Here is a 26,797-nt window from a genome sequence, read left to right as displayed (position 1 = left end):
AGTATCCGATTGAAGTGAAAAGATGGAAGAGATAGCGTCTCTCATTCATTTTTGTTTCCTTCGTATTACAATGGGTGTGGACTCTTCTGAATAGAGTTTTAACACAGCTCCATTTATGAGATACTGGGTGGTTGCTGGTGAAGTGTAAAATCTTGTCTGCGTAGCATTCTTTATGGTAAACACTTGTGGTCAGGGTGGCATCATTATTTCTTTTGATGTAAATGTCCAGGAAGCTGGTGTGTCGGTTAATTTCTTTTTCCATTATTATACATATCCATTATATATATATATATATATATACACACACACACACATTCACATCTCACATTCATACAACTTATATGAGAAAATGGTTCCTGGATTTGATTTGAAAACATTTACAATACAAATGTAAAAGACTAAAATTCGTTGTAGTGCTATACAATGGAAATAAATTAAGAATTAAGGTGACAGACATCTGCTCCACTACAATCTATCACATTCCATACAAGTTAAAGGCAATCAGAAAATCCCTTAAAAAACAATCTAACAATCTTTAAGTAACCACGTGTGCAAAACTTAATGACAATTAATATGCTTGTGCACACAGTACCTGAAACATGTGCATTTTGACTTCCATAGAAGTCTTTCCAACCCAAGAGACATTTCCAGTAAATTTTATGTCACAGTCAGGATGAATAATATTTCTTCGCATGTCTAGGGGGATGAAAAGATAATTTAATGAGATACTTAGGATAGAAAACAAATAACAGATTAAAGGATAAAAATAATAAAGGATAAAAATGTATAATATTAAAAAGGGAACAAACTTTCAAAGGGAAAATCTTCATAAACTTACAAAACCTAATCCACCCATTGATACGTTAGTTTTCTGACATGCTTATTGTCTACTGCAAGTTCATGAATAAAGAGGTAAAGTTGTCACTGCAGTAATGGATACTGGGGAGCCAAAGTCCTATTCAGAATTTCATGCAAACCCTGGGGGAATGTTCAAAATCCACTTAGATGGCACTCCAGCTTTGAACTGAAGATGGGTTTTATGGGTTTTCAAGCTTTCTTACCAGTTGAACCAACCTGGTGCACTTAAAAAAATAAAATCACAAAAACAGTGCCAATAGAACTTAAATATGCTGGCACATAAAGTACCTTAATTAGATGTGATTTACACCAGTCAAGGATGTAGGTTAAAAAGATAAAAAATAAAACAATTCTATTACATCACTTAAGCAAAATCATATGATGATCAGTTCTAGTACTCCTTAAAAACTAGATCATAGTAGCCTTCTATATCCACACAATAACAAGAATAATAATCCGTCAAGGCAAGTGGAATTGTTTTTTTTTTCTACTTTCACATTTGATCTTTGCCATTTAGTTAGCAAATCTATCATAGATCTTTAAATGGTTACATGAACCACAAATCAGTTTGTGTTATTGTCTAGATACCATTTTTTATTGAGCGGATTGCTTCTGCCATATTAAAAAGAGGAACAAAGATGAATGCCCATTTCATTTAATCTGTAGGGAATGTAGAATAAGCCACAATTATCCAGGGAATACTTTAAGACAGTTATGCTTTATAAGCTATGTTAATGCAATATGGGTGCAAGAATAAAGAAATGCCCAACTATCATAATATAAAATTTGCAACACATACAGTATTAAATGTCATTCTCCAAAAAAACACAAATGCAACTAAAATTTGTACATTATATATGTGAACTTTCTTTTTCATATCTCCTTTTACACACATACTTCATATTGAAAGAAAAATAAAATGAAATGTTTATCAATGACATACCAATTTTATCAACAAGAGCTGTAACAATAGACAAGGGAGACCTGCGATGACTGTCACTTTTTGTGTGAGAATAGCAAATGAGAACTGCAATAAAAAGAAAAGTAAAACTAACATGCATATCATCAAAAACTTCAGTTCAGCCTCTTATCTATCAGTAATATTTGACGTACTTAAAGAATGAAAAACCAGGGGCCAACTGTATAATGCCATGCGTAGAATTCACACTAAAACATGGCTTATGGACAAAAAACTTCAGATGCATAAAACTGTGTGTAAGCAATGTTCCATGCACTTCCCCTTTATAAATCCCAATCAACGTGAATTTTAACGAGTCTACAGCCCCACCCCAAAATTTTGCGTATTTGAATATGCAAATCAATATATATAGCCCCTTCCACTCAGTGTTTTGTTAAAAGACAATGGCAAAAGTATACAGTAATCCCTCGCTATATCGCACTTCGCCTTTCGCGGCTTCACTCCATCGCGGATTTTATATGTAAGCATATTTAAATATATATTGCGGATTTTTTGCTGGTTCGCGGATTTCTGCGGACAATAGATCTTTTAATTTCTGGTACATGCTTCCTCAGTTGGTTTGCCCAGTTGATTTCATACAAGGGACGCTATTGGCAGATGGCTGAGAAGCTACCCGGCTTACTTTTCTCTGTCTCTCTCTGCCTTGCGCTGACTTTCTCTGATCCTGACATAGGGGGATTGAGCAGGGGGGCTGTTCGCACACCTAGACGATACGGACACTCGTCTAAAAATGCTGAAAGATTATCTTCACGTTGCTATCTTTTGTGCAGCTGCTTCCTGAAACGACATGCTGTACTGTGCTTCGCATACTTAAAAGCTCGAAGGGCACGTATTGATTTTTGCTTGAAAAACAAACTCTGTCTGTCTCGATCTCTCTCTCTTTGTCTGCTCCTGACGGAGGGGGTGTGAGCTGCCGCCTTCAACAGCTTTGTGCCGCGGTGCTTCGCATACTTAAGCCAAACAGCCCTATTGATTTGTTTGCTTTTCTCTATCTCTGTGACTTTATCTGCTCCTGACGGGCACTCCTTTGAAGAGGAAGATATGTTTGCATTCTTTTAATTGTGAGACGGAACTGTCATCTCTGTCTTGTCATGGAGCACAGTTTAAACTTTTGAAAAAGAGACAAATGTTTGTTTGCAGCGTTTGAATAACGTTCCTGTCTCTCTACAACCTCCTGTGTTTCTGCGCAAATCTGTGCCCCAAGCATGACAATATAAAAATAACCATATAAACATATGGTTTCTACTTCGCGGATTTTCTTATTTCGCGGGTGGCTCTGGAACGCAACCCCCGCGATGGAGGAGGGATTACTGTATATAAAAAAGAAGTATTTCACCAAATGCAAAGTGGAGGTCCTGCTCAGTGAAGTGGAGGCAAGAAAAAACACACTATTTGGTGGCTTAAGCAGTGATATGAGCAACTAAAGGAAATTGATGGAGTGGCACTCAGAAGTTCAAGTTTACAAAGTCGCACAGTGCCCAAAATAAAATAGAAGTGGTCAGATATCAAAGTCAACATCAAAAGACAAATGTCTGAGTGACATACAGAAACTTATTGGGGCCACAGAGAAGAAAAAATAAAATAGGGACACAGTGAAGGAAAAAAGGTCTATGTTGAGATTAAAGTTGAAATGTCGACTTTAATCTTAAAATTTCCACATAAATCTTGTAGTTTAATTTGTCATTAAAGTAGAATGTCGTAAACTTCATCTTAAAATTGATGTTTAATTTACCAGAATTTCTCAAATCCCATCGTAACTAAAGTAGCATGTTAAATACTTTGTATTCTATGTGTTCCCTGGCCCAGTTGTTAATCGCTACGTGCTTCTTAAACGGGCTTTCTCTTACGCCAACAGAAGCATGCAGGCAGTGATTGTCACACAGAGTACATTACATTCATGATATTACAGATCTCTGAACATTTTAGAATACTGAACTATATACTGGATATTAGTTTCATGAGGAAATACATTAAAACATGTTTTAAACATGTGGGGGCATGGTGGCACAGCAGTAGCAATGAGCTGGTACTCCATCCAATGATTGTTACTGCTCCTGCAAGATGCTTGCTGGGATGTGTGCAACTCTGGATGGAATAATTTATTGCAGCAGTTCTGTGTCTGTCAAACATACCAACCCCCAATCCCTGTCCTTCCATTTTATTTCTCCATGTAACCAATCGCCACACAATAAGCATCTGTACTAAATGTAAAATCAACTGTAAGCTTAGAAAACTGATTCTTCAAATCTTTTAAGTAACATTGAAAAATCTTTTTTATACATGTTTAATTATGCCATCCATCTCTCCATCCAGGGTCGCGCCAGTCCTAGCAACCATTCAACGTGAGGCAGGAAAAATCCCTGGATGAGGTGCTAGCTCCATCACTACTGCTGCACCACTGTGCCCCCACATGTTTAATTATTAACAGTAAACAGTACGTTATTTAAATGAAGTTAACCATTTATCTGTAAAAGGTAATACATATACAGTGGAACCTCAGTTTGCGTGTTACTTGGTTTATGAGTGTTTTGCAAGACGAGCTAAAATTTTTAATAAATTCTGACTTGATAAACGAGCGACGTCTTGCAATACTAGTAGTATGTATACGCTTTGTCTGCTGAGAGTCATGTGATCACAGCTGAGCTGATGGTTGTTCTCTCTCTCTCTGCGGGATTGTGGGCAATCGTCTCCTATTCTCCGTCTGAGTCGGCGTGCCTCACTGATATAGTCAACATCCATACAAGCGTATACTGTTTACTACACCATTGTGACTGTGTGTGTGTGTGTGTGTGTGTGTGTGCGCACGTGTGTGTGCTGTGACGTGCGAGTCCCCGTCTTGCACCACCAGCTTTATTCAGCTTGAAACAGCAACAGAGCGGTCATTTATTGTAGCGGGATCTGCCACTCTCGTATACACAGACACAGCAGTCAGGCAGGGTCGTGGCCAAGCAGTACTGTGCCCTGCGCATTTATAATGTTCCTTGTATCACCCATTGGCGGCAGGCGCTTATAGCATGTCCGCGATCTTTTCAGATTCGTTTTTACGGCGAACTGCTACAGCACTGGGAGACTGCGATTGCTTTGGGACGCTCTTCCGCGTGTCGTCCTTTTGGGTGGAATCCCACAAGAGTTTAGAAACTCACTCACACCAGCCATGATTCTTTTCAAAGGTAAAGTGTAGGTTAATTTGTTTTATGTATTTTTACTTTATATTTTGTATTAATCATTTTTATATGAATAGTTTTGGGTTGTGGAACGAATCATCTGAGTTTCCATTATTTCTTATGGGGAAATTCACTTTCATATACGAGTGCTTTGGACTGCGAGCACGTTTCCGGAACGAATTATGCTCGCAAACCGAGGTTCCACTGTACTTTAACGTATTTCATCATAAATGCACATATATGCGCTCTCTCCTAGTAAATTGAATTCCTTTATTGTCATTGCATGGTACAATGCGATTGAATATGTAACTTCTTCATAAACTTATTTTCCTATAAAATTATAAAAAAATAATAATGGAAACTATACAATATGAAAGCTTAAGTACAATATACATGTAGATATAGTGCAAAGAGTGCAAATTGTTCATAAAGTGGCTCAGGTTATACAATATTACAGTTGTAGTGCAAGTTTACACTGAGGTAATTGTAATTATAAATACAAGCACTTCAACCAGGAGCACTTGATGGACTGATTTGAGTGCGTTTATAGCTGTTGGGATGAAACTGTTTCTGAGCCTCTAAGTTCGTGTAGGAAAGGCTCTGAAGTGTTTGCTGGATGGGTGAAGTTCAAACAGACTGTGGCATGGCTGAGTGGAATCCATGCAGATGCTGGTGGCTTTCCTGAGGCACTGTGTGCTATAAATGTCCTCTGGGGCAGGAAGCTGTATCCCAATAATCCTCTGCACTCTCTACACAACCTGCTATACAGCCTTCCCGTTCAGCTGCTGTGAAGAAGTGATACCACACATAGTTACAATGGGTTAAAATAAAAAAGTGGTGCACTGACAGTAACAATGCTAAAGCAGCTATTGTATTTGGAATAGTTTGGTCATTTCATGTACTATTATATTGTAACAGAATGATTACAATCAAGTGCCTTAAATTTGTAAATTATATGTAATTAATTAATTAATTTCAGTGTATTTGATACAGACTGCATGATGGATGTGAATCTGAAAAAGAAAGGGAAACGACACAGAAACAGTAGCACTGCTTTGACGCTGGGTGCTGCCAGTTTGCAAAACTAAGCATAAAAATGTGTACGTGCAGTGTGAGGCTGCCATGAAAATGTGCGTGACTTTACGCCAAGTTTAGTTTTTACACATCACAAAGTGAGCATGGAAACAGGCGTACGCAACATTTTTGTGCATATGTACCATTTCTACAAGAGGCCCCTGGTGTGGACACTGGAACTGAAAGAAAAACAAAACAATCCAAAAAACAATGAAATAACATTATTTCATTATTTTTTTTTTTATTTAGAACTAGATGTGGTACCAAGCTAAAACAGGCTGAAATCTAAGTAATCAACACAGACCTCACTATATTCAGTGTTAACATTTACAATGCACCATCTATTGGAATGTATTTTGTAATGCAGGACATAAAATGCATTGTATTTTCCATTCCAACAGATAGTGCACCACAAGCATTAGCACTGCTTTTATGAATTCCATACCAAATGACATCTAACAGAGACACAAATTCACAGACACTTGTCCTTTATTAAGATGGATTCCATTGATCATATAAACTGCTATTTAAATAATAATATCTATAAACAGACATTGCTGTTTACCTGCCTATAACATGCTGATTTAAAAATTAATTATCAGAAAAGTAATTCAACTTGTTGGCTGTAATAATGAAATAAATACCTCCTATACTATCAAGATCTTCAAGGATCCTGCCAAATCTGTCAGGGAAAAAAACACATGAATTTATCAAACAACTTGGCACAAAAACTCTATGCCATATAACTTTAGAATTTATTACCTTACACTATTGTGAACGTTGAGATATTTCTCTCGCAATATTGGCTGACTTCCCAAAGGCAAGAGAATCTCAACGTAGCTGTCCTTTATACGACGAGAAGGCAAATCTTCCTGTTGGTTTGCAAGTAAAGAACTCAAAGTGGTTCTATCTTTCATAGCTTGCTGGTGATCACTAAGTGATAAAAAACCCAATTATAAACAAATATTAAATGGCACTTCCAAAAAAACTGAGTTGGTCAACAATTATATATTATTATGTAATAGCTATATCTACTTTCAGAATTCTACTTCCAGACAAAGCCCCTGAACTTTTATTTACTGTATAAATGGACACTGAATTGTAGTTTTGGACAATACTACTTTTATTATTTCAAAGAAATGCTAATTATGCAATACATTTTCAGGTTCAGAGTTTAATATACGAGAGCATATTTTCATGTTTGTTTTTCCATATTAACCTACATTGTATTGAAAAACTCATCAGAAACTTCAAAAGACTTTGTTGGACGGTTATCTTATCCAAAGATCTTGACTAGAGATTGTTCTCCTATCTTGCATAATGAATCTTAGCCTGAAGAGGTCTACTAATTTTTTACATTTACGATGTCTCACTTAAAGGTTTTCCAGTGTTGTATCTGTCCTGGTGTCTATATAAACACAGGGAACTCCAGTTTCTATATTACATGTTGCCTGAAGAAGGGGCCTGAGTTGTCTCGAAAGCTTGCATATTGTAATCTTTTTAGTTAGCCAATAAAAGGTGTAATTTTGCTTGACTTCTCACTACATTCACAATGGCTAACATGGTACAACAACACCCTAGTACTAATATTAACTACCATAAATTATGTAAAAGGCTACTACTCACTAAAATATGATAAATACAAAATACTAACTATCAGTTTTATAACTAATGCATCACAAACTGATAAACTCAAACAGTGATCACAAAAGAACAGAGCAGAAGCTATCTTCAATCTCCTCACAATTACCTTTTTTCCTTCTTGGTATATATAAGCCTTGGTAGTGCGACAAAAACACAACACAAATGTGTATCTTCTAGAATTACATGATGTGCAACAAGAGTATATTTTGGAAGTAAATTATTTTCTTCCAGCTATACACACCTAAATAATTCGGACATGACAGAAAGTCTCTCAAAGCTCTTTCCAAGGTACTGAAAGTAGGTGATTTTATCAGAGTTGCTTGGTAATAATAATTAATAATAATTCTTTACATTTATAGAGCACTTTTCTCACTACTGAAAGCACTTTTCATAGTGAGTAGGGAGTCATTTCAACCACCACTAATGTGTAATATCCACCTAGACATAATTAAAGACTCAATAACTTCAAAACTGAGTTATTTTCAGCGATGGGTAATCTTTCAAAATTAATAATATAACAGAAATTATTAAGTATTTTTTCATCACATCTTCATTATCCATTGACTGTTTTTATTTCAGTTTTTTCATTTTATTTCCAAGAAGCAAATTTCCATCATTGTCAAGTACGAATGTGCCATGTGTGAATAAGTTTGTTATGATTTATAGCAAGTCACAGACATACATAGCAACAATTTACAAAGTTCCATGTAAATCAGAGTCCTACCACGAATTACCAGACCATAAGTTATAATAAAATAACTAAGAGTCATGCATCCAATTTACACAAGGATTAAAGAAAAATCTTTTGACCTACTTCTTTGTAACAAGGATGTATCTGCAAATACATCAACAATAAAATCACATTTGGCAAGGGAATACCAGCAACTTTATTAATGAAACATTTGTTTAAGTTTGATTTGTGGTGAAAAATCATTTTAAAAGCTTCCAGTCAATTTGTTTACAAAACGTTTTGTGTGGAATTTACCTGCAGCTACACACGTAAAAGCACAGATATCAAATGAAATTAGAAGCAAGTAGGAATAAACAGCACAGTGAAAAATATAAATATCATATGTTACTGTACCTCCAGTTTGTAGAAACTCCAACAATCTCTCTCAGTTTATTTCTCACTTAAAAAAAGAATATTCAATATTATTGCTTTGCAGTAAATGGCAACAGTATTAGACTGCATTGAGTGCTTTATGATTTGAATAAGTATGTGTAAAGAAGCAAGAGTTCAAAGTGCAGTTTAGTTTGCTAGAGAATTTATACTGCAAGAGAAGAACAGAATGTTGGTATTAGTTTAAAGCAATCCCAAAAGCACAGACTGCCCTAACTTAAGATAACCAGCTTCTTTAGCCAAGCAAAAATTAAACAATATTCAAAAAAGGATTGCAGGCAGCTCAATAATGAGCTCTAACAAAAAACAAATAACCAAATCTACATATCCTAATTAAGAAAAATGATGGAAAAGATAGATTACCGGTCAGGGTAAAAGACCTAAAAAATGCCAGGGATTTTGTTTTTGGAACTTCTTCTGCTCACCGTGCACAGTTACATAAAATTTGGCTTTGGCTACAGAAAAAATAAAAAGCTCAGTGTATGTACAGAAGTGTTGTATGCACTCTATCTGGGTGCGACCTTCACATACTTCCCAACATTGGAAATTCAACTTCACCCTGCTGCTCCTTTAATTGAATACAACAAGCCTGCTCCAGAGTGACCACCCGGAAAGCTCATCATAGCTAACACCAACTGAAGTACTGCATATTCTCTGTCTGTTCTGTTGACATATAAGGGTTGCAGACTGATATTTTGGTCATGTTCCTCCTCTATCCTCTCCTTACAGAGATCATAAAGTTCAACAGGGGCCACCTGCTGCGTGCCCTGCCAGAGAGGGGATTGTTTAGTAACGTAAACTACCTCTTGTGTCTCGCCTCTCATCAGCTGTAGTTGAAATTCCATTGTCCTTTGCCATTTTCACCAGTGTCTCTCCTGACTTGAAGTGAGAAAAACATGGGTCCTGAGTGATTTATTATGTCTTCGTCTTTACTGGGTTTAACCCAGTTTGCTGTTGTGTCAGTATTTGCTCTGAGGCTAGGGATCTGCACTGGCAATCGGAAGGTTGCCGGTTCGAATCCTGTAAATGCCAAAAAGGGACTCTGCTCTGTTGGGCCCTTGAGCAAGGCCCTTAACCTGCAATTGCTGAGCGCTTTGAGTAGTGACAAAAGTGCTACATAAATGCAAAGAATTATTATTATTATTATATCATCACTTGAAACTTTCATTTGATTGGCTTGTGCCACAGGAAAAGAGTGTCTACTCCAGCCCTGTTTGCCCCAACATAGCTTGCAGTTTGGGCTTTCTGTTAGATTTCAAGTGTTAAAATGAGTGAGAAAAGAAAAAACACAATCTCTAGTTGGCTTCTCACTAACAATGTTAGTGCCATCTGTCCTAAGCTTGTGCCTTTTGCAAGGATTTTGCAGGCTTAAAGTCACATTTGCCCTATTTATGAGTGCAACCACAAGATCTCCCAAGATCCAGATGTCTTCAGGTCATTCATAAAACTCCTGACTGGAGCATGCTGGATTACACTTCTCAAAACTCCTCACAGCGTCTATACATTGGGGCAGAGAACCGAATAATAGTACATCCTAGAGGTGAATTGTGTCTAGAAAAGAGGTAATGTATTTTATAGAAGAATGTAAAACCTAAAATGAAAGGTGCTCAGCGTGTTGGCTGTCAGCTAGTGAGATACAGTTCCATGGGCACTGGCTTGATCAAACAATGTAATCTCTGGGTCTCCTTTATTCTGTTTCGCATGTTCTATAACCATGGAAATTATTCTTGCATTTCTAAACAAGTTGGACACTTCAGGATCATCAAACTTCTATAATGGGGAATGGAAGCAATTAGTATTCAACATGATCCTGGTCAGTCTACATGTACTTTATTTTTAAATTGATTTTTGTTGTTGTAATAAAAAGGATTTACATGAGCATTTATTTACAGAAACAATATTGCTTTGTCTCCAAACACCATATTGGTCTTTTCTTATTAACTCTCAATCCTTTCACTATTGTATATACTTTAAATTTTAATATCTTCTGTCTCATATCCCTTTGTTTTCTCATCTATACCAAATTACTACTTAAAGCACCTCCTGTTCTCCTCACCTACCTTTTCTACATCTGCACTACATCATCATGTAACATTTTCAGACGTACTTAACCAAATTCAAGGCTGAGGTGGGACTTGATCCTATCCCTACAGTAATGGGCAAAAGGAAGGAAACAACCCTAGACAGGCACCAATCCTTCACAAGTGCCTAATGGAAATGCCAATTAACTGACATTAGAACTGAAAATGAATCTACCCCGAAATGTTTTTGGAGATATAGCAAGATATTTGGCACAACTTGAGAAAAAACAATGTGGAAAATGTTCAAACTTCTCACAGGCAACAACCAAGTGTGGGATCCAAACACAGACCACTGGGTCCAAAGGAAGCAGCTCTAACTTGCGAGTTGTCACATCCTCTTGTGATTCCCGTTTTTGTGTTCACCCACAAACCTCTTCCACCATTTTCCACCAAACATTCTTCCTTTACAACCTCTTAGCATTATAGCAGATGCTCCTAAAATTATATTTTTCCAGAAACTAATCCTAATACAGATTTACTGCTTATCCTCACCTCCTATAACTTAGTGTTGTTTGACCTTAACAGAGACATTGTTTTTACTTTCTACTCTTTTGACTAAAAGATCTATTTCTATCAGTATTGCACTATATGTCTTATTCCAGTGTTACCTCTCCTTGCCAAGCAGTTTATCATACTCTGATCGCATCCAGATTCACATTTTACTAATTTTTACTAATTTCTTAAACAGGACAACGTGAACAGATATTTTCATGAAACGAAAAAAATTATCATGCTCAGAATTCCTCATACTAAATATGAGGCTCCTGTGAGATCCCTCATTGCCTCTGCACTGGCCTGCATATTACCATTTAATAAAAACTTAAGAGTGAAATAAGATAAAAGAAATCAAAAGTAGTTACTTCTGAGTCAGAAAGTACAAAGTGAAATGCACCCAAATTATACTTTTGGTGCACACATGAACAACTAAAACAAAATGTATTACTTTCAAATGTGAATTAATGAAAAATTCTTGCTAATAGAATGGCAAAGCACAGATTATAAACTGAAAAGAGTAAAAAAAAAAAAAAAAAAAAAAGGAATGAAGCCATTAGTATATGCCAGTATTATGCATCCTTCTTCTCTCAAAAGGAAATTTACTGTACCTGGAAATCCAACCCATTGTTAATAATCTTAATAAGTCTTAATAGCATTTAAATCAATAATATAAATTAAAAATTATATAAATACAATTTACATTACATGACTGCAAGGAATAAATTGCAGTTTGGAAAATATATTTTAACAATGCATAATAGAATATCATTATAAATGTTATGTAATCATATAAAGTTATTGAATTTATTTTTTTTTCTTTAACACATATGACTGAAACACTATTTCATTAACAAGTGCTGCCTTCAAGATAATAAGGCGAATGCCATGGATTTTCATGTAAATCTCCTTTTGAGGCTGGTTTATTTTTGCTTGTTTATTTAACGAATGCTGCATTGCCATTTATTAAAACATGCATATTAGGTATTACCAACACACCATCACTTATGTGCAAAGGAGAGTGCCCTGCAAGAAAAAAATGAAAACATACAAAACATGATGACATGAGGGGTGGAGGACAAATAACTGCAATACACTATTTATACCAATACTCTATAGTTGATATTTTTTATATCTGTGATGCAAGACAAACAATACATATCATCTTTAACTTTTTTAATCCAATTGAGGGTCATGGAAGGCTGCCATCTCTCCTAGAAGCATTAGGAAACAACTTTGGGCAGGGCACCAGTCCATCACAAGGCCTATTCCTGCATAAAATCACGAACACTGTCACTTTAGCAAATTAGAATTGGCAGCTAACCTAACCTGAAGATATTTGTGAACCTGGGAGGAAAGCACAAAGGCTAAGACTGGATGAGGAACTCTAATCCAGAACGCTGGTTATTATTATGCCAGTGTGCTGCCATTAGACAAACCACTAAGGAATTACTTATACAAACTGTAGTTTTCTGTGGCACAGGTTACTGTTTAGTTTTGTCATTTGATGAGGCAGTGGAGCACACTTTTTTTTTTGTTCTTTATTTCGCCTTACACAATTTCTTGTATTAGGAATTTGTTAGTTTTTGCATACCCCTTGGGGTCAGAGCGCAGGGTCAGCTATTGTACAGTGCCCCTGGAGCAATTACAGGTTAAGGGTCTTGCTCAAGGGTCCAGCAGAGTAGGATCTCTTTTGGCAGTGACGGGGATTCGAACCAGCAACCTTCTGGATACCAGCACAGATCCTTAGCCCCAGAGCCACCACTCTGCCCCACTTTACATAACAGCTTGAATCACCTACTTGAATACCAATTCTATCATAAAAAATTGGGCTTACATTAAACTTTACAAACAGCAAACATTCTTTTCATGTATAAAAATCTTATAGAAACAAGAGGCCTACAGAATCTATATATATATATATATATATATATATATATATATATATATATATATATATATATATATATATATATATATAAAAAAGTCAACGTGTGTGTGTATGTATGTATGTATGTTCCAGCATCACTTTCGAATGGCTGGAGAGATTTTCATGAAACTTGGTACATGTTTCTCATTGGTCGACTAAAAATACTGTAAGGTGAAATCAACCCTAACCCACCCCCTTCTGGGTAGGGGGGGGGGGGGGGGTGAACTTGCAGTCTTGTATGCATTTTATCATCCAGTTGACACTCAGAATGACCACCAGAGGGCAAACTGGAGGTGATGGCCAGCATTCTTTAAGTTTGAGCACCACTGCGCCCCTGTTGCTTTTGAAATTAAATAGAGTCGGCTGGTTCTGAGCATCAACTGGATGATAACATACATAAAAGACCGCAAGACAAACACATTAGTGAGTCTTCATTGTTTGTTAATGTATGTTTATTTTTAAAGTTGTCATTTTTTTAATTATATTTTTCTCAAACAATTAAAAAATCTCAAACAATTACAAAAAAAAAAAAAAAACAATTTATTTTCCTCCTGGGCAATGCTGAGTATTTCAGCTATGTTAGCTAGTATGAAATATTATTCAGTTAACAAGCACAGCAGGGAGATTTAAACACCACAATTGCCTTCATGGTCAGTGTTATAATAATTGTGATAAAACTTAAATGTCCACTGAATGAATAATTTAGTTTTAGACCAATGAATGAATCAATTAATCCAAGGTCCTAATGATACATGAACATAGGTGGATAATAACATGGTAAAAAACCGCATGAGTCTATGGATCCACCCGACCTTCAGGCTAAAAGGTGTGCTATAAATTTTCATGGAATACACTGGAATTTAAATGAGTGTTTGAATATATTTGACTACTGGGGGAACAATTCAAAGCAAATGTGCGTCCATCTGCAAATATGTTTTTCCTCCTTTCTTTTCAGCAAGATAATGTTAGTGCCATTAAGCTAAAAAAACAGGCACAATACTCTCAGGTACAAGACTGAAAATTCTGCATATCACAGTGGCCTAACCAATCACAATCCATTTGGGAGTGTGTCAGGTGACATGAAATAAACCGTCTTCCAGTACAGATTCCAAAACATCTAATGTGCAATTATTATGGGACACTGCAGAGCAGAACGTTCTCATAATCCCCATGCTGCACTTTAGAAACTTTATGCGTAATCCAATTGTATGTTTTTGAGAGAAAACAGGGGACATGTTTATTACTAGACAGATGTGGTTAATAAAGTAGCAATTAAACTTGCATGGAGTGAAGCACAGAAGATTGGGATGCAAACCCACAGCAGCCTTTGTTCCTCTGTCTGGACTGTACTGCAGCTCAAATTTATCATCAGAAGATTCAAAAGATGACCTCCTAAGCATGTTCTTCATGGATCATCCTGTGCCCTAAATGCTATGGCACAGTATCTATGGAATTATTTTACATACATGTTTGTGATGGGCAAGTTAGGATGAAAACTTAGTGGAACAACTTGTCATCATTTCTCGGTTCAATCACACTCATCTGCACAAAACACAGGTCAAGATGCAGTGGTTTTCTTAGTGGCTCAAGATAATTGAACAAGAACAGATGCATTTTCCATAGTGTTTTTAATATAAGAATGTTGAAATTTCCATAAAATAAGTGATGAGCAATTTAAATAACAAAAAATAATTTAGATTAGGCACCAATTTTACTAGAAGTGAATTATGTACTAGTCAAACTGAGCACCCTAGAATATGCATACAAAAACACAACTAATTTGAAAACAACTGCACAAAATTTATTAAACATATAAATTTACTTGAACAGTAAGCCATGCTTCAGGTGACCTGGCAAAACTGAAGACTAGTTTAAAATCTGGTAAAGGATTTTACATTTATTTCTTAGCACTTTAAACTTTACATAAAAATGTATAGGAGAAAAAACTTAAACATGTTAAATTTCCTTATTTCATACAACCCTCTAACTGCAAATGATGACTTCACTTTTACCACTAATATTTTTTGGCAAAATATATAATAATGCATTAATAACTGGAATATGTTTTAACAGTAATGCATAATCAAGAAGACTTTTAAGGCATTCTGAATGAGTCTGCAAATATCTGCATTTGAGTCCCTGCCACTTTTGTAGGGCATATTTTATGTATACGAGGGGCGTTCAAATATTAACAGGAATTTATGAGCTACTCTTAATTTATTCAATATAATGAAACGACTTACACACTATTTTTCTGTGTAGTCTCCTGCCACTGTAATACACTTGTTCCAGTGCTCAGGAAGCTCCTAAATCCCAGAAGAGTTGAAGTCTCTTGACTGCATGTTGACCCATTCTTGCACAGCGTCAGTAACCTCCTCATTCCACTTGAATTTCTTCCCTTCTAAATATTCCTTAAGTGGACCAAAGAGATGATAGTCCCGCTCTGAATGATTTGCACCAATCATACACTCTAGACTGAGAGAGAGAGAGAGACACTTGTCCCCAAACTGATTTTTACGTCTCTAATAAATCTGAGATGACTCCTTCATTTGTCAAAAAATTAATAATAATTTGCAGCACACCACTACTTGTACCTTCTGCTCCAACACGTTGATTACAACTGACACAAAGGGGAAAAAGAGCAGGTAGCACTACTAACGAAAAGTTCAAACATGCGTGTGTTTCTCCAATGAGTCAGGTCTACCTTGCACTCTTTATAAGAACAGAGCATGAAAATTCCTGTTTATAACTGAGCACCCCTCATATCTATTTTTTTTTTTACCTTCATTCATGGTATAAGACTGTACACCTCTCTGAAGACTGCTTGAAGTATGAAGCATCCTATGGACCAACAAGGTCACTCTGTTCAGCAAGTGTAACCTATAAAAAGAATTTAAAACATAAATTTCCTGTTCATCGGGCATTTAAAAACAGATAAACAACTACTTGCCACTACGCATCTGCATAAAAAAAGTACTTTTTTATCATGTTAACCATTCAAACTGTATCTTATTCCAATTCAGGATGTTGCACCAAAATAAACAGCAGTCCAATCTTTCACGTTTTCTTTTAAAATGATCTTCCAACCTGTAGTCAAAGGAAACTAAAGATATAACCATAACTTACAGAGGTGTAATGGAGTTTAAAGCAATGTACTATGTGCACTTGCAGAGTGTTAAATATTGCTTTTTACATTTTTATTTAATCAATAATGCGATCATTTGAAATGTCTAAAATAGTACACAGAAAAGAATAACCTTTAATATGTTATAAGATTATTGACATAGCATACATACATTTGTAACATTTTTAGATCCTCTTAATCCAAGTAATTTATTTTACTGTTTAAACTGAAGTCGGCTCCATGTAGTTTTTATGTACTGTACATCTGTTTGCTGTTTCACTGCAGTTGCTTCACTGGGACCAATAAAGTACCTACTTATTAAACATATCCCCAATCCTATATGGCTGATTTTGTTATATTTAAATAATAAGTCTCTGACTTAAATAAACAAATTGTAAAAATTGGCAAAAAATATTACTTATGCCAGTATAACAATAAACATTTCACCACTAAGCTATTTTAATATATAAGGGCCAAGTGGTCATTGCTGTTTAACTTTCTAATAATTAAGTTTGAACAAATCTGACAATAGTTTAGGCAGCTTTGCCTTTTTTATTAGGGTTGCCAGACTTCCCTTATATACGGGTCATGTCCCATATTTGATCATTTTGTCCCCTGTCCCGTACTGACCTTTCAGGGACACCCAAATGTCCCGTATTTAGTTCGTTAACAAACTTTGTAATAAAAATATATTTTTACTACCTTCTTACGGTACTTAGTTGAAACTTTATAAGCATTTATACTTTCTTTTCTCAAATTCTCTTGATGAATATAACCCAAATGTTACGGGGAAACTAGTGTTTCCTGCCTGTCTGCAACTTGTTCAGTTGCTATGGTTGGCTGAGGACAGCGACACTGTTAATATTTTGCTCTCCAGCTGCACTGCTGTACAGTTCTGTATCAGCATTGCAATATACAGTGTCAACAAAGTGTGTTGTTACTACTTGCCATGGCCCACTTTTTTTCTAACTTAAAAACTAATCCATTCATCCCAAGATACCAAAACGTAAGTGTAAATTTCATGATGAATATTCCAGTGAATGGACATTCATCAAATAAGGCAGAAGCTGTTTTGAAGCTAACTGTGGTGTATGCAATTGCACTTTCAGTATTGAACATGGTCCTGTATTTCTAATTTTCTAATCTGGCAACCCTACTTTATATGTTAAAAAGTATTCAGTTTATAAATCTCAAAGGTTCTAAAATTTGATTTTCAACTTTGTAATGCACTAAAGGCAATCCTCTCTCAAATCTAATCAAATGTGCCTGCTAATATGACTGGCTACCCTAAATTTAAGTACTGTATATACAGTAAATCCTCTATGAGCAGACCACACTCCAGCAGATTCACTTATTTTCTATTATAAAAGTGTAAAAATTACTTGACACCCACAGTTTAATCACGCTTGATGACGGATAATGTCATCACTGCAGGCCGTGGGATAAGGCCTGAGATGGATATCAGGAGGTTGCACTTGTGGCCATGCACAGAGGGAAAAAAAATTCCAAGATGTCTATCGCACAGTAGAAAAACGTGAGATTGACCAATAACAAGTCTGTGATGCCCTTAGATGCCCATGGCTAAATGGATTAATGCGAGTCTACCAAGATCAGAAAGGTGTGGGTAAGCTGGTGAACCCCATTCATGATGGGGACAGAGGCATACAATTGTTCCCCAAAAATGAGGAATTCTCAGCGGGTCATAAGCTTCCAATGATTAAATCCCAGACCTCTGTACACACCGCCCATCGCTACTACCAATTGGATGGTTTAGTGAGGTCATCAGATCGGCACTGCTGTGGTTGCTTGCAGCTTCTGACAGAGTGCCTTGAAGATGATTGAACTGGACTATAAAAGGGGCAAAACTCTGTTGTTTCCAATCTTTACTGAGCCTTGAGGGGCGAGATCAGATGGGGCTAATGCATCCGCCAAACCCTGTCTCACCCCGAACTAACATCCTGCTGGAACTTAGCCCTATTTTTCCCATAACATCAATGCTTCACTATCCATGTTTTCATATCCATGGGGTTCTTCAGGAACATAACGTAAGGGTACATTGCAATGGTGCCCCATCCACACTTGGCTCCTCTCTTAACTCAGTGTTGTAGTGTTATACACAAACTCCCCAAAACACTAAAATGGATAAGCAGCATCAAAATGAGGATGAATAAATGCAGAACGTTCAAATTATTACAGCTGATTGATAAATAAATACAGTACAACAACTGTGATTGGAACAGGTTGTTCAGTCCAACAAATTGCCACATCTTATTCACCTACTGTGCATTACCCAAAACAACATCAAGTTGAGATCTGAAGATCCCTGAAGTCCTACTCTACACTATAGTACTTGGTAAGTTATTCCATGTGTCTATGGTTCATTGTGTGAAATAAAACTTTCTAACATTTGAGAAAAATCTGCCTTTAAAACGTTTCCAACTGTGTCCCCATGTTCTTGTTACGGGATGTATGGGATCCACTGTACTAATTCCTTTCTTCATTTTAAACATTTCAATCATGTCACCTCTTAATCGTCGTTTGCTTAAAGGAATACTCCACTCAAAAATATATTTTTTCTGTTACTTACCCCATGCATTTTGCAGTGATGACTGAGAAAAACTTTTAATTTCATGTTGACATAGAGAACAGAGTGTGGTGGGCAGCCAGAACTCTTGCCTGGCCGGGACCCCCAGTTTGTGGAAGGACCCAGGGAGAGAGTGTTTTTGGGACAGTTTCTCCCTCGGGTCAACAGAGGGCAGCCCCCCAGGTTTTAAGGGGGCACATGGACCTTTCCAGGGCCTTATTTGGCCACACTTCCGCCACACCCTGGAGTCCTTCCTATAAAAAGGGGCCAGTCCCACCACTCGGGGGAGCTGGAGTCAGAAGGAAGAGGACAAAGCCTAAGGAGGAGTGGAGGGAGAAGGACTGGCTACAAGTAGGGACTGTGTATTGGTATGTTGTGTTGACTGGTATTTTGGGCACTTTAAACTGTAAATAAATGTGTGTAGTGTGGCAAAACCTTTCTCCTGCCTGTCTGTGTCTGGGTTGGCTTCACAAGAGATTAAAAAAAAAAAGTTTGTGATAGAACGGCTGTTTATTGTGACCATTTATTGTGACCATATGCTGACTACAGCAAACAATGATAAAAAAAAAATCTTCAAATTAAAAGTTCAATCCCATGCAAATTATGTTTCCTGTTTATGCCCACAATGATTTTTCAGAAGCATTTCTCTCTATTATAAAAAAAAATCCTGGAAAAGCAAAAGCAAGGTAACAATACGTGATCTTCTCAGAAAACATTTAAAAGACCCGCGAGACAAAAGAGACTTGCCACGGAGCGTCTCCTGGGGACCGTAAACACGAGACTTGGTGCCAAGAGATTGTTCCAGGAACGTCTCGCGGGGATGTGGAACATGAGATTCTTCCAAGACACGCCCTACTTATAAAAGATATGTATATAACAGCACACCCATCAAAAAACACACAGTCATGTAAAAGCACGTAGTACACACAGATCATGTGCTCTCAGCACATATAAAGTGTATATGGACAATACAGAGAATACAGACCCAAAGGCGTTGGAGAGGAAAAAAAGGCAGATAAGAGATTATGAAAGCAGTGGAATTCAAAAGGCTCAAACAAACGATGGCGAGATACACATGCAGACAAAGGTACAGAATATGAAAGCAGTAAAATTCTAAAGTATTGTAGCGTCCCAGCCAGGTTGAGGGCTTTTTGGTTTTAAGTGACTGTTCGGTCCGATTGAGGGAGGGTGGAGTACAGCACGGAAGACTGATAGCGGGGTATTGATTGATGCGGTAAATGCATTGGAGAGGGTGCTAGAAAGTTGTGTTTGGGGTTAGGAAGTCAGCGATTGTTCAAGTAAAACTTTTGTGATACTTTATCATGTCAGTCACTACAATATCAAAGAAAAGATAGAAAAGATCGCATTACTGCAAACAAAAGGTGATTAATCATCAGAACCAGGTGTAATTGAAAAAACAGCAGGACAAATCGAGGTCAGAAAAAAAAGGCAAAGAGTAGACAACAAAGTCTTTTCGCATTCGCATCATTCAATGCACAAAATGTGGATTTACACAATAATGGACCATACGCTATGAGAATCTGTGGTCCCGGAACAGTTAAAGCAACGACAAGTTAACTTTCAAAGAATACACAATTCGGTCGGGTGTATATTGATGATCACGGAGAAACGATGCAAATTTTAACGGGCAAAAAGAACGGCAATGTATATATTCCACGAATAACATTACACACCAAAGAAGATCGTGATATGCCATTCGTATTAAAATGTTTACAGTTTACCGTGAGAATAGCTTTTGCTATGACAATCACAGGGACAAACATTAGAAAAAGTCAGATTATATATTATAGAAACAGAAACAATATTCACTCACAGGCAGTTATACGTTGTGTTGTCACAATGTGTCTCTAAACAATATTGTTTTTAATGAAGCTTTAAAGTAACAGTGCAAATAATGAAATTGAAACAATTCCAAAGAAGAAAAAAGATATTAAATTGTATATCCGTTTAACCAAACACAGGGGTTGGCGAGCAAAGCGAGCAGGGGGCAAAGCCCCCTAGTATTTAACAATATTTTAACAAAAAATCTATGCGTTTTGCACATTGTGAGTATGTGACTGGAACACTGACATGTGGATTACACAAAACGAGTACTGTGAATTTTTTCACATACATTTTTCAGTCTTGCTTGCTGTGGGCCAGCATTGGTCAACACAGACCACCATTCTACTATAAACTTATTCTACCTTCTACCCTGTTGGCACCTTAAGCAAGACCCTTACCCTGCATTGCACTGTCCAGGGTATGACGCTACTCTGCATCCAGCACTACAAGCAGGTCCTCCAATTTACAGGGAAAACTTAGGGGTTGGTTGCAGGATTGGAACTCCAGCCACCGTAAAAAACCTCTCACTGTTCCAGTGTAGTGCTGAGGGGTCACCTGTCTGCACTCAGGTCCCAATCCAGGGGGTTCGTCGTGTGGTGGGTGTGGCAATGCACTGTAATCAGCACGTTCTCAACATTTCTCTCTCTCTCCATAAAAACATGAGATTACACTTTTTTTCTCATCCATCACTACAAAACACATATGGTATGTAACCCATAAAAAATATATAATGCTTAGGTGGAGTATTCCTCTAAACTTAAAAAAGGTTCAACTCCTTCAATCTCTCCTCACTGCGCCTACCTCTTAGTCCTGGAATGTGCATAGTCGCTCTTTTCTGGACTTTTTCTAGTGCTGCTATGTCTTTTTTGAAACATGTAGGTCAAAACCGTACACCGTAGTCCAGGTGAGGTAACACAAGTGTGTTATAGAAGCATTACCTCCCTTAACCTGTCCTTCATACATTGTGCTGTAATGCAGCAGTGAATTACATAAAACAGAACTCCTTCAATCTAGGTTTATATTTTGCACCACTACATAATCCATAAAACTTGCAATGACAATTATGAAGATGGCACTGAAAATATCAAAGGTTGAGCACTTATAGTGAATATCATTAGACTGGAAATAGTTATATTTCTTTAATAATACTGTATGAACCATTTACACTGTACATTTGCAAACAGATATGGAAGAAAACAAACTTAAACCCCTCAACAAACACTATATTTCAACAACTAATAACATTTTCAAACCAGCTTTATCCATTCCAGGAATGATGAAAGCCTTGACACCAGAAATGTCAAAACTGGGCTCTAAATATTATTGGAATATAGAAAGCATAAATGCGTATATCACTAATATAAAGTAGTAGTGTGTTTTGTTACTTCGTTGTTAAGAGTTTCATATACATTCCGCTTTTCTAGGTGTTTTTTAATCCGTTATTTCCCAATGATCGGACTGGTGGGTATGACAGTGAGAAAATAATAAATTAACAGTAGTCTCAAGATCAAAGCGCCAAAACCAAGATAAAACTGCATCTTGTCACTAGCAATAACTGAACGATACAGTCATACTTAAATGGACGGGCACGTTACATCAAAATCTATTCCTTATATCCCGATTCCGTTTTTCCCATTCTAGTAGAAAATAGAAGGCTCCACCATCACACACCTCTGTAATGCTGGTGCTTGTTACATGGGGCAGTGCTAACCCACACTACATGACGATCAAATGCATTTTCCACTTTAACTGCTATCAGCAACTTGTGCATGGAAAAGAAGGTTGCTTTGGTATATACTAAACATTAAATCTACTGGACCCTTCGGATGACCTTCGGAGCCTTCGCCGGCAGCAAGTAAAAAACCAGAGCTGGACGGGGCGCGGGGTTAACGTAGGGCTCACTCACAATTCCTACAGGTCAGCCAAGTCATCGGATCTCATTAATGTACAAACATACGCGTACAGTAAATATACGTCCATAAATATAAACATGAAGCATACAATTCAATTGACTTGATGAACTTTATATATGAGCCCGCATTTTGCCTCTCAGACTCTGGATCGCTGAAAGCTGGAATGAAGGGTGCGGCTCAAAACTGTATGAAGCACCCCATACTCCTAACACTATTGTTATGCAAGTTAAAATCATAAAAAACTAAAAAAAAAAAAGGAGTGCCCTCATGAAGGAGGAGATCAAGCTTCATATCCTGCCTACCGCATTTTAAAACGTCTTTTTTTCGTCTCGTTAGAAGTGCTTCACGTTGCAGTTGGCTGTGTGGTTTTCTAAAAGACAATTCACTTCCAGGTCACTCTTGAATCTGCAGCCGAGTTTCTCTGAGCTCCGTTGCTATTGCTAGACCCTCCCGTAAAGTCAATGATGCTGCAGCACGTGACAAAGGAGCATTCTTCAAGGCTTCGTCATAGCAACAGACTGCATTGATCTTCAGTACCGGTTGCGTGACTTGTCATTTTTCTAAATTCTGTAAATTTTGTTCTTGTTTGTTGAACGTGAGGCTGTATTTGTTGCCTCTGACGGCTAGCCTAACTCGCGGCGTTGTTTTACTGCAAGGTTCCCGAAAATCCGCCTCAGCGCGCATGCACGCTGGCACGTGACGTCACAGACGCATTACAGTATTAAGAACACACTCAGTCACTCTGCTGCATACTCATTCTAAAAGAACATTTGCGGAATGAACGTTTACAAATGGGAAAAAAGCTGAAGACTGCAAAGTACAATTATCTAATGAATTAAATTAAGCAACTATTTTTTTAGATTAATTAATCAAAAACTAATATTCATGAACATTGAAAAATTACAAATACGTTAATTTGAGCCGCATTGTAACAAAGGAGCAGATAAATGGAAACTATAGAAAAGACAGAAATGCGTTTTAGATCTTGCACATTTAGTCACAATAACTTGGTCCTGCTGTAGGCACAACACTAACAACATAAACCCACCCATATTCTGAATCCTCTATGCATCTTCTGTGCTACAGAGGCCGGAACCAACCTTGGACTGGATGCCTGTCCAACATTAGAACATATGAAAAATTTCTAACGAGAACAGGCCATTCAGCACAACACCTACTTCCTCCAAAACAACACCAAGTCTAGTTTTGAATGTCCCCAGAGTCCTATACTGTCAACCACACAATTTGGTACTTACTCTATTTGTCTGTAGTTCTCTGTGTGAAGAAAAACTTACTAATGTTTGCACAAAATTTACCTTTAACAGATTTGCAACTGTTCCCCTATGTTCTTGTTGGACTCATTATAAAATAACTATGTTCATCCTCTCATAGTTTTAAACACATCATGTCCCCACTTTACCTCTGTTTGCTTAAACTAAAGTGGTTCAACTACTTCAATCTTTCCCCATTACTCATACTTCGCTCTTCTTTGGACTTTTTCTAGGTGGATACAGTATGTCTTTTTTACTACACATAGACCAAAGTTGCACACACTACTCCAGATGAGGCCTCACAATTGTGTTGTAAGGCTTAAGCATGACCTCCTTGGACTTGTACTCTTACACACCCTTCTATATAACCTAACAGTCTGTCAGCCTTCTTAATGGCTCCTGAAGACTGCCTGGAGGTTGACAGTGTCAAGTCCACTATGACTCCTAGATACTTCTCATCAGGCATACTTTCAAGTTTCAGACCTCCCATTGTTTATTCAAATCTAATATTTTCCTTCCTATGTGTAATACTTTACATTTACTTACATTAAATTTAATCTACCACAAATCTTCCCAAGCCTGTATGCTGCCCATGTCCCTATGATTCAATGGATTCTAAATTATCTGCCATTCCACCTAGCTTGGTGTTATCTGCAAACATAACCTGCTTGTTGTTATAATTCTTTCCAGATCATTTATGTAAATTAAAATACCAGAGGTCCTAGTGCTGACTCCTGAGGGACACCACATTTAACATCACCCAATTCTTATACAGTTCCTTGTACCATAATCCTCCACTTCCTGTGTTTTAGCCAATTTTGCACCCATCTACGCACTATATCCTGAACCCCACATCTTTTAGCTGGATACCCAACCTCTTATGTGCAACCTTATCAAATCTCTCTATTATAATAAAAAAATCTTGGGAGACGAGACTTTTTATCCTGCGACGAGACATGATCTTTTGACAAGACTTTGTGCCAAGAGATTTAACCACACCTGGGGCCAGAAATACAAGACAAAGAGTAGTTAACAAAGTAGAACGTCGTAAAGAATTCAAAAACGTTGGCGCAATACACATGCAGAGCAGGTTAGAGACAATGGAAGTATGAAAATTTGAAAGTCTCAAAAAAATGATAGTAAAGATCACATTCGCGCAAACAAACGGAAATTATTACTTGGTGAAATAACGGAACAGCGAAAAGAGATCGAATGTATTGTTCAGATTTAAACTTTAAGTCAGAGGCATGTAGATCATCTAATTTGTGTTGTCATCAGGGAAAAGGATTGTTTCTTCCCTATGAAGAGGCGTATCCGCGAAAATTAAAAGATTTGTTGTTTGTTGAAATTGAAATCCCGCAAGAGAAAATTTCAAGCCCCGCGAGACAAGACTTTATGCAAAGAGATTTGGAAAAGTCCTGCCCACATCTAAAACATTTACAACCATGCACACAGTTCAATCATTTCTCATTTGTGTGAATGCTATTGTCAGACACAGTTCATGTAGAGAAAAAGAAACGATATTCACTCACGGGCAGTTATACGTTGCATTGTCATGATGTGATTCCAAACATGGAATCAAAATTCAATGCAATATTGATGCAAAGGTAAAAGCAAAAAGAGATCGAATATATGGGCACAGGTGATATGACAGAAGTATGAAGATATTGTTTGGCTTTAAACTTTAAGTCGAAGACTTGTAGATCATCTAATTCGTGTTGCCATCAGGGAGAAGTAATGTTTCTTCCCAATGAAGAGACTTATCCATGACAATTAAAAGTTTTGTTGTTTGCGAGCAGCAGAGACGCGAAGTTGCTGGCGCGCAGCGCAGACAGGGGGATTGGCGAGCAAAGTGAGCAGGGGGCAAAGCCCCCTATAAAAATCAAGATAAATAATATCATATACACCACCCTGATCGTATCCTTTTGTTGCTTCCTCACAGAATTGCAACATGTTAATAAAAAAAACAACATCTCCTGTTCGAACCCATACAGACTGTCCTCTAAAACTTCTGTTCTTGCCATGTGCTGCTCAGTTTTCTCTTTAATAATTCCTTCCATTAATTTACCTGTAATGTACGTTAAGCTTACTAGTTATTTGGATCTATAGTATAATCTAATTATATAATGGAATAATATTTGCAATTTTTTGGTTTTTAGGAATTTCACCCATGTGCAGTGACTTTCAAAAAATATGAATACTCCTTAGGCACTCAAAGACAAATGTTATCAGTTACATAAGCTAATTCATTATCATTTCAATTCAGGCCTGGAGCATTTCCATCAGTGATATCCACATTTAATGTGGGTGGAAATGCAAAGGCGTTTTCTATTCATATACAACAAGCAAGTATGTAGAAAAGACAAAAGCACCGTGCAGGGCAGTGGCAGCAGTTAGGTAAGTCGCAGAAAGGTAGCCAACACTGACACCTGTGCAGCTTTAAAAAGTGAGCACAATGCTGGCAAGTGGTACGTTTGAAACTGACATACCATTTCCTTCATGAGACTGTCACATCTTTGGGGTCATGCTAAATCACCAAAGTTCATTATGACAGTCTGACATATTGCATGATGTTGGCTTTTTCTTGTTGGGTTATTAGGAGCAGCCAGTCTCCCTTGTAACTACAGGTTATAACAGCGGTGTGCTATGCTGCGAGTGAGACCACTAATCCCCAAAATGTTGTGTGAATGTGTGGAGTCCATCTGATTTCTATCTGGA

At 37.2% G+C, this 26,797-nt stretch overlaps 1 protein-coding gene across 2 annotated transcripts in view; it reads right to left on the bottom strand.

The window, feature by feature from the left end:
• LOC114650014 (acyl-coenzyme A thioesterase 9, mitochondrial-like) overlaps nucleotides 1-23,470 on the bottom strand; it is a 60,613-nt gene extending 37,143 nt beyond the window's left edge. Inside the window, exons 1-8 of one of the 2 annotated variants that reach the window (XM_028799432.2) lie at nucleotides 23,111-23,470; nucleotides 16,125-16,222; nucleotides 12,412-12,438; nucleotides 8,804-8,849; nucleotides 6,838-7,008; nucleotides 6,720-6,757; nucleotides 1,802-1,885; nucleotides 593-696 (exon numbers count right to left, since the gene is read on the bottom strand). In XM_028799432.2, coding sequence (XP_028655265.2) covers nucleotides 593-696; nucleotides 1,802-1,885; nucleotides 6,720-6,757; nucleotides 6,838-7,008; nucleotides 8,804-8,849; nucleotides 12,412-12,438; nucleotides 16,125-16,222; nucleotides 23,111-23,115 — 573 coding nt within the window. In that variant the 5' untranslated portion in view covers nucleotides 23,116-23,470. The remainder of the gene's footprint in view (nucleotides 1-592; nucleotides 697-1,801; nucleotides 1,886-6,719; nucleotides 6,758-6,837; nucleotides 7,009-8,803; nucleotides 8,850-12,411; nucleotides 12,439-16,124; nucleotides 16,223-23,110) is intronic. The other variant, XM_028799433.2, reaches the window with a different exon arrangement.
• Between the last annotated feature and the right edge of the window lie 3,327 nt (nucleotides 23,471-26,797).

Source organism: Erpetoichthys calabaricus, chromosome 4, assembly GCF_900747795.2.
Source record: "Erpetoichthys calabaricus chromosome 4, fErpCal1.3, whole genome shotgun sequence".
In the NCBI taxonomy this organism is placed as follows: Eukaryota; Metazoa; Chordata; class Cladistia; order Polypteriformes; family Polypteridae; genus Erpetoichthys; species Erpetoichthys calabaricus.
Note: the sequence above shows the minus strand (reverse complement) of the source record. Positions and strands in the feature narration are given on the sequence as shown.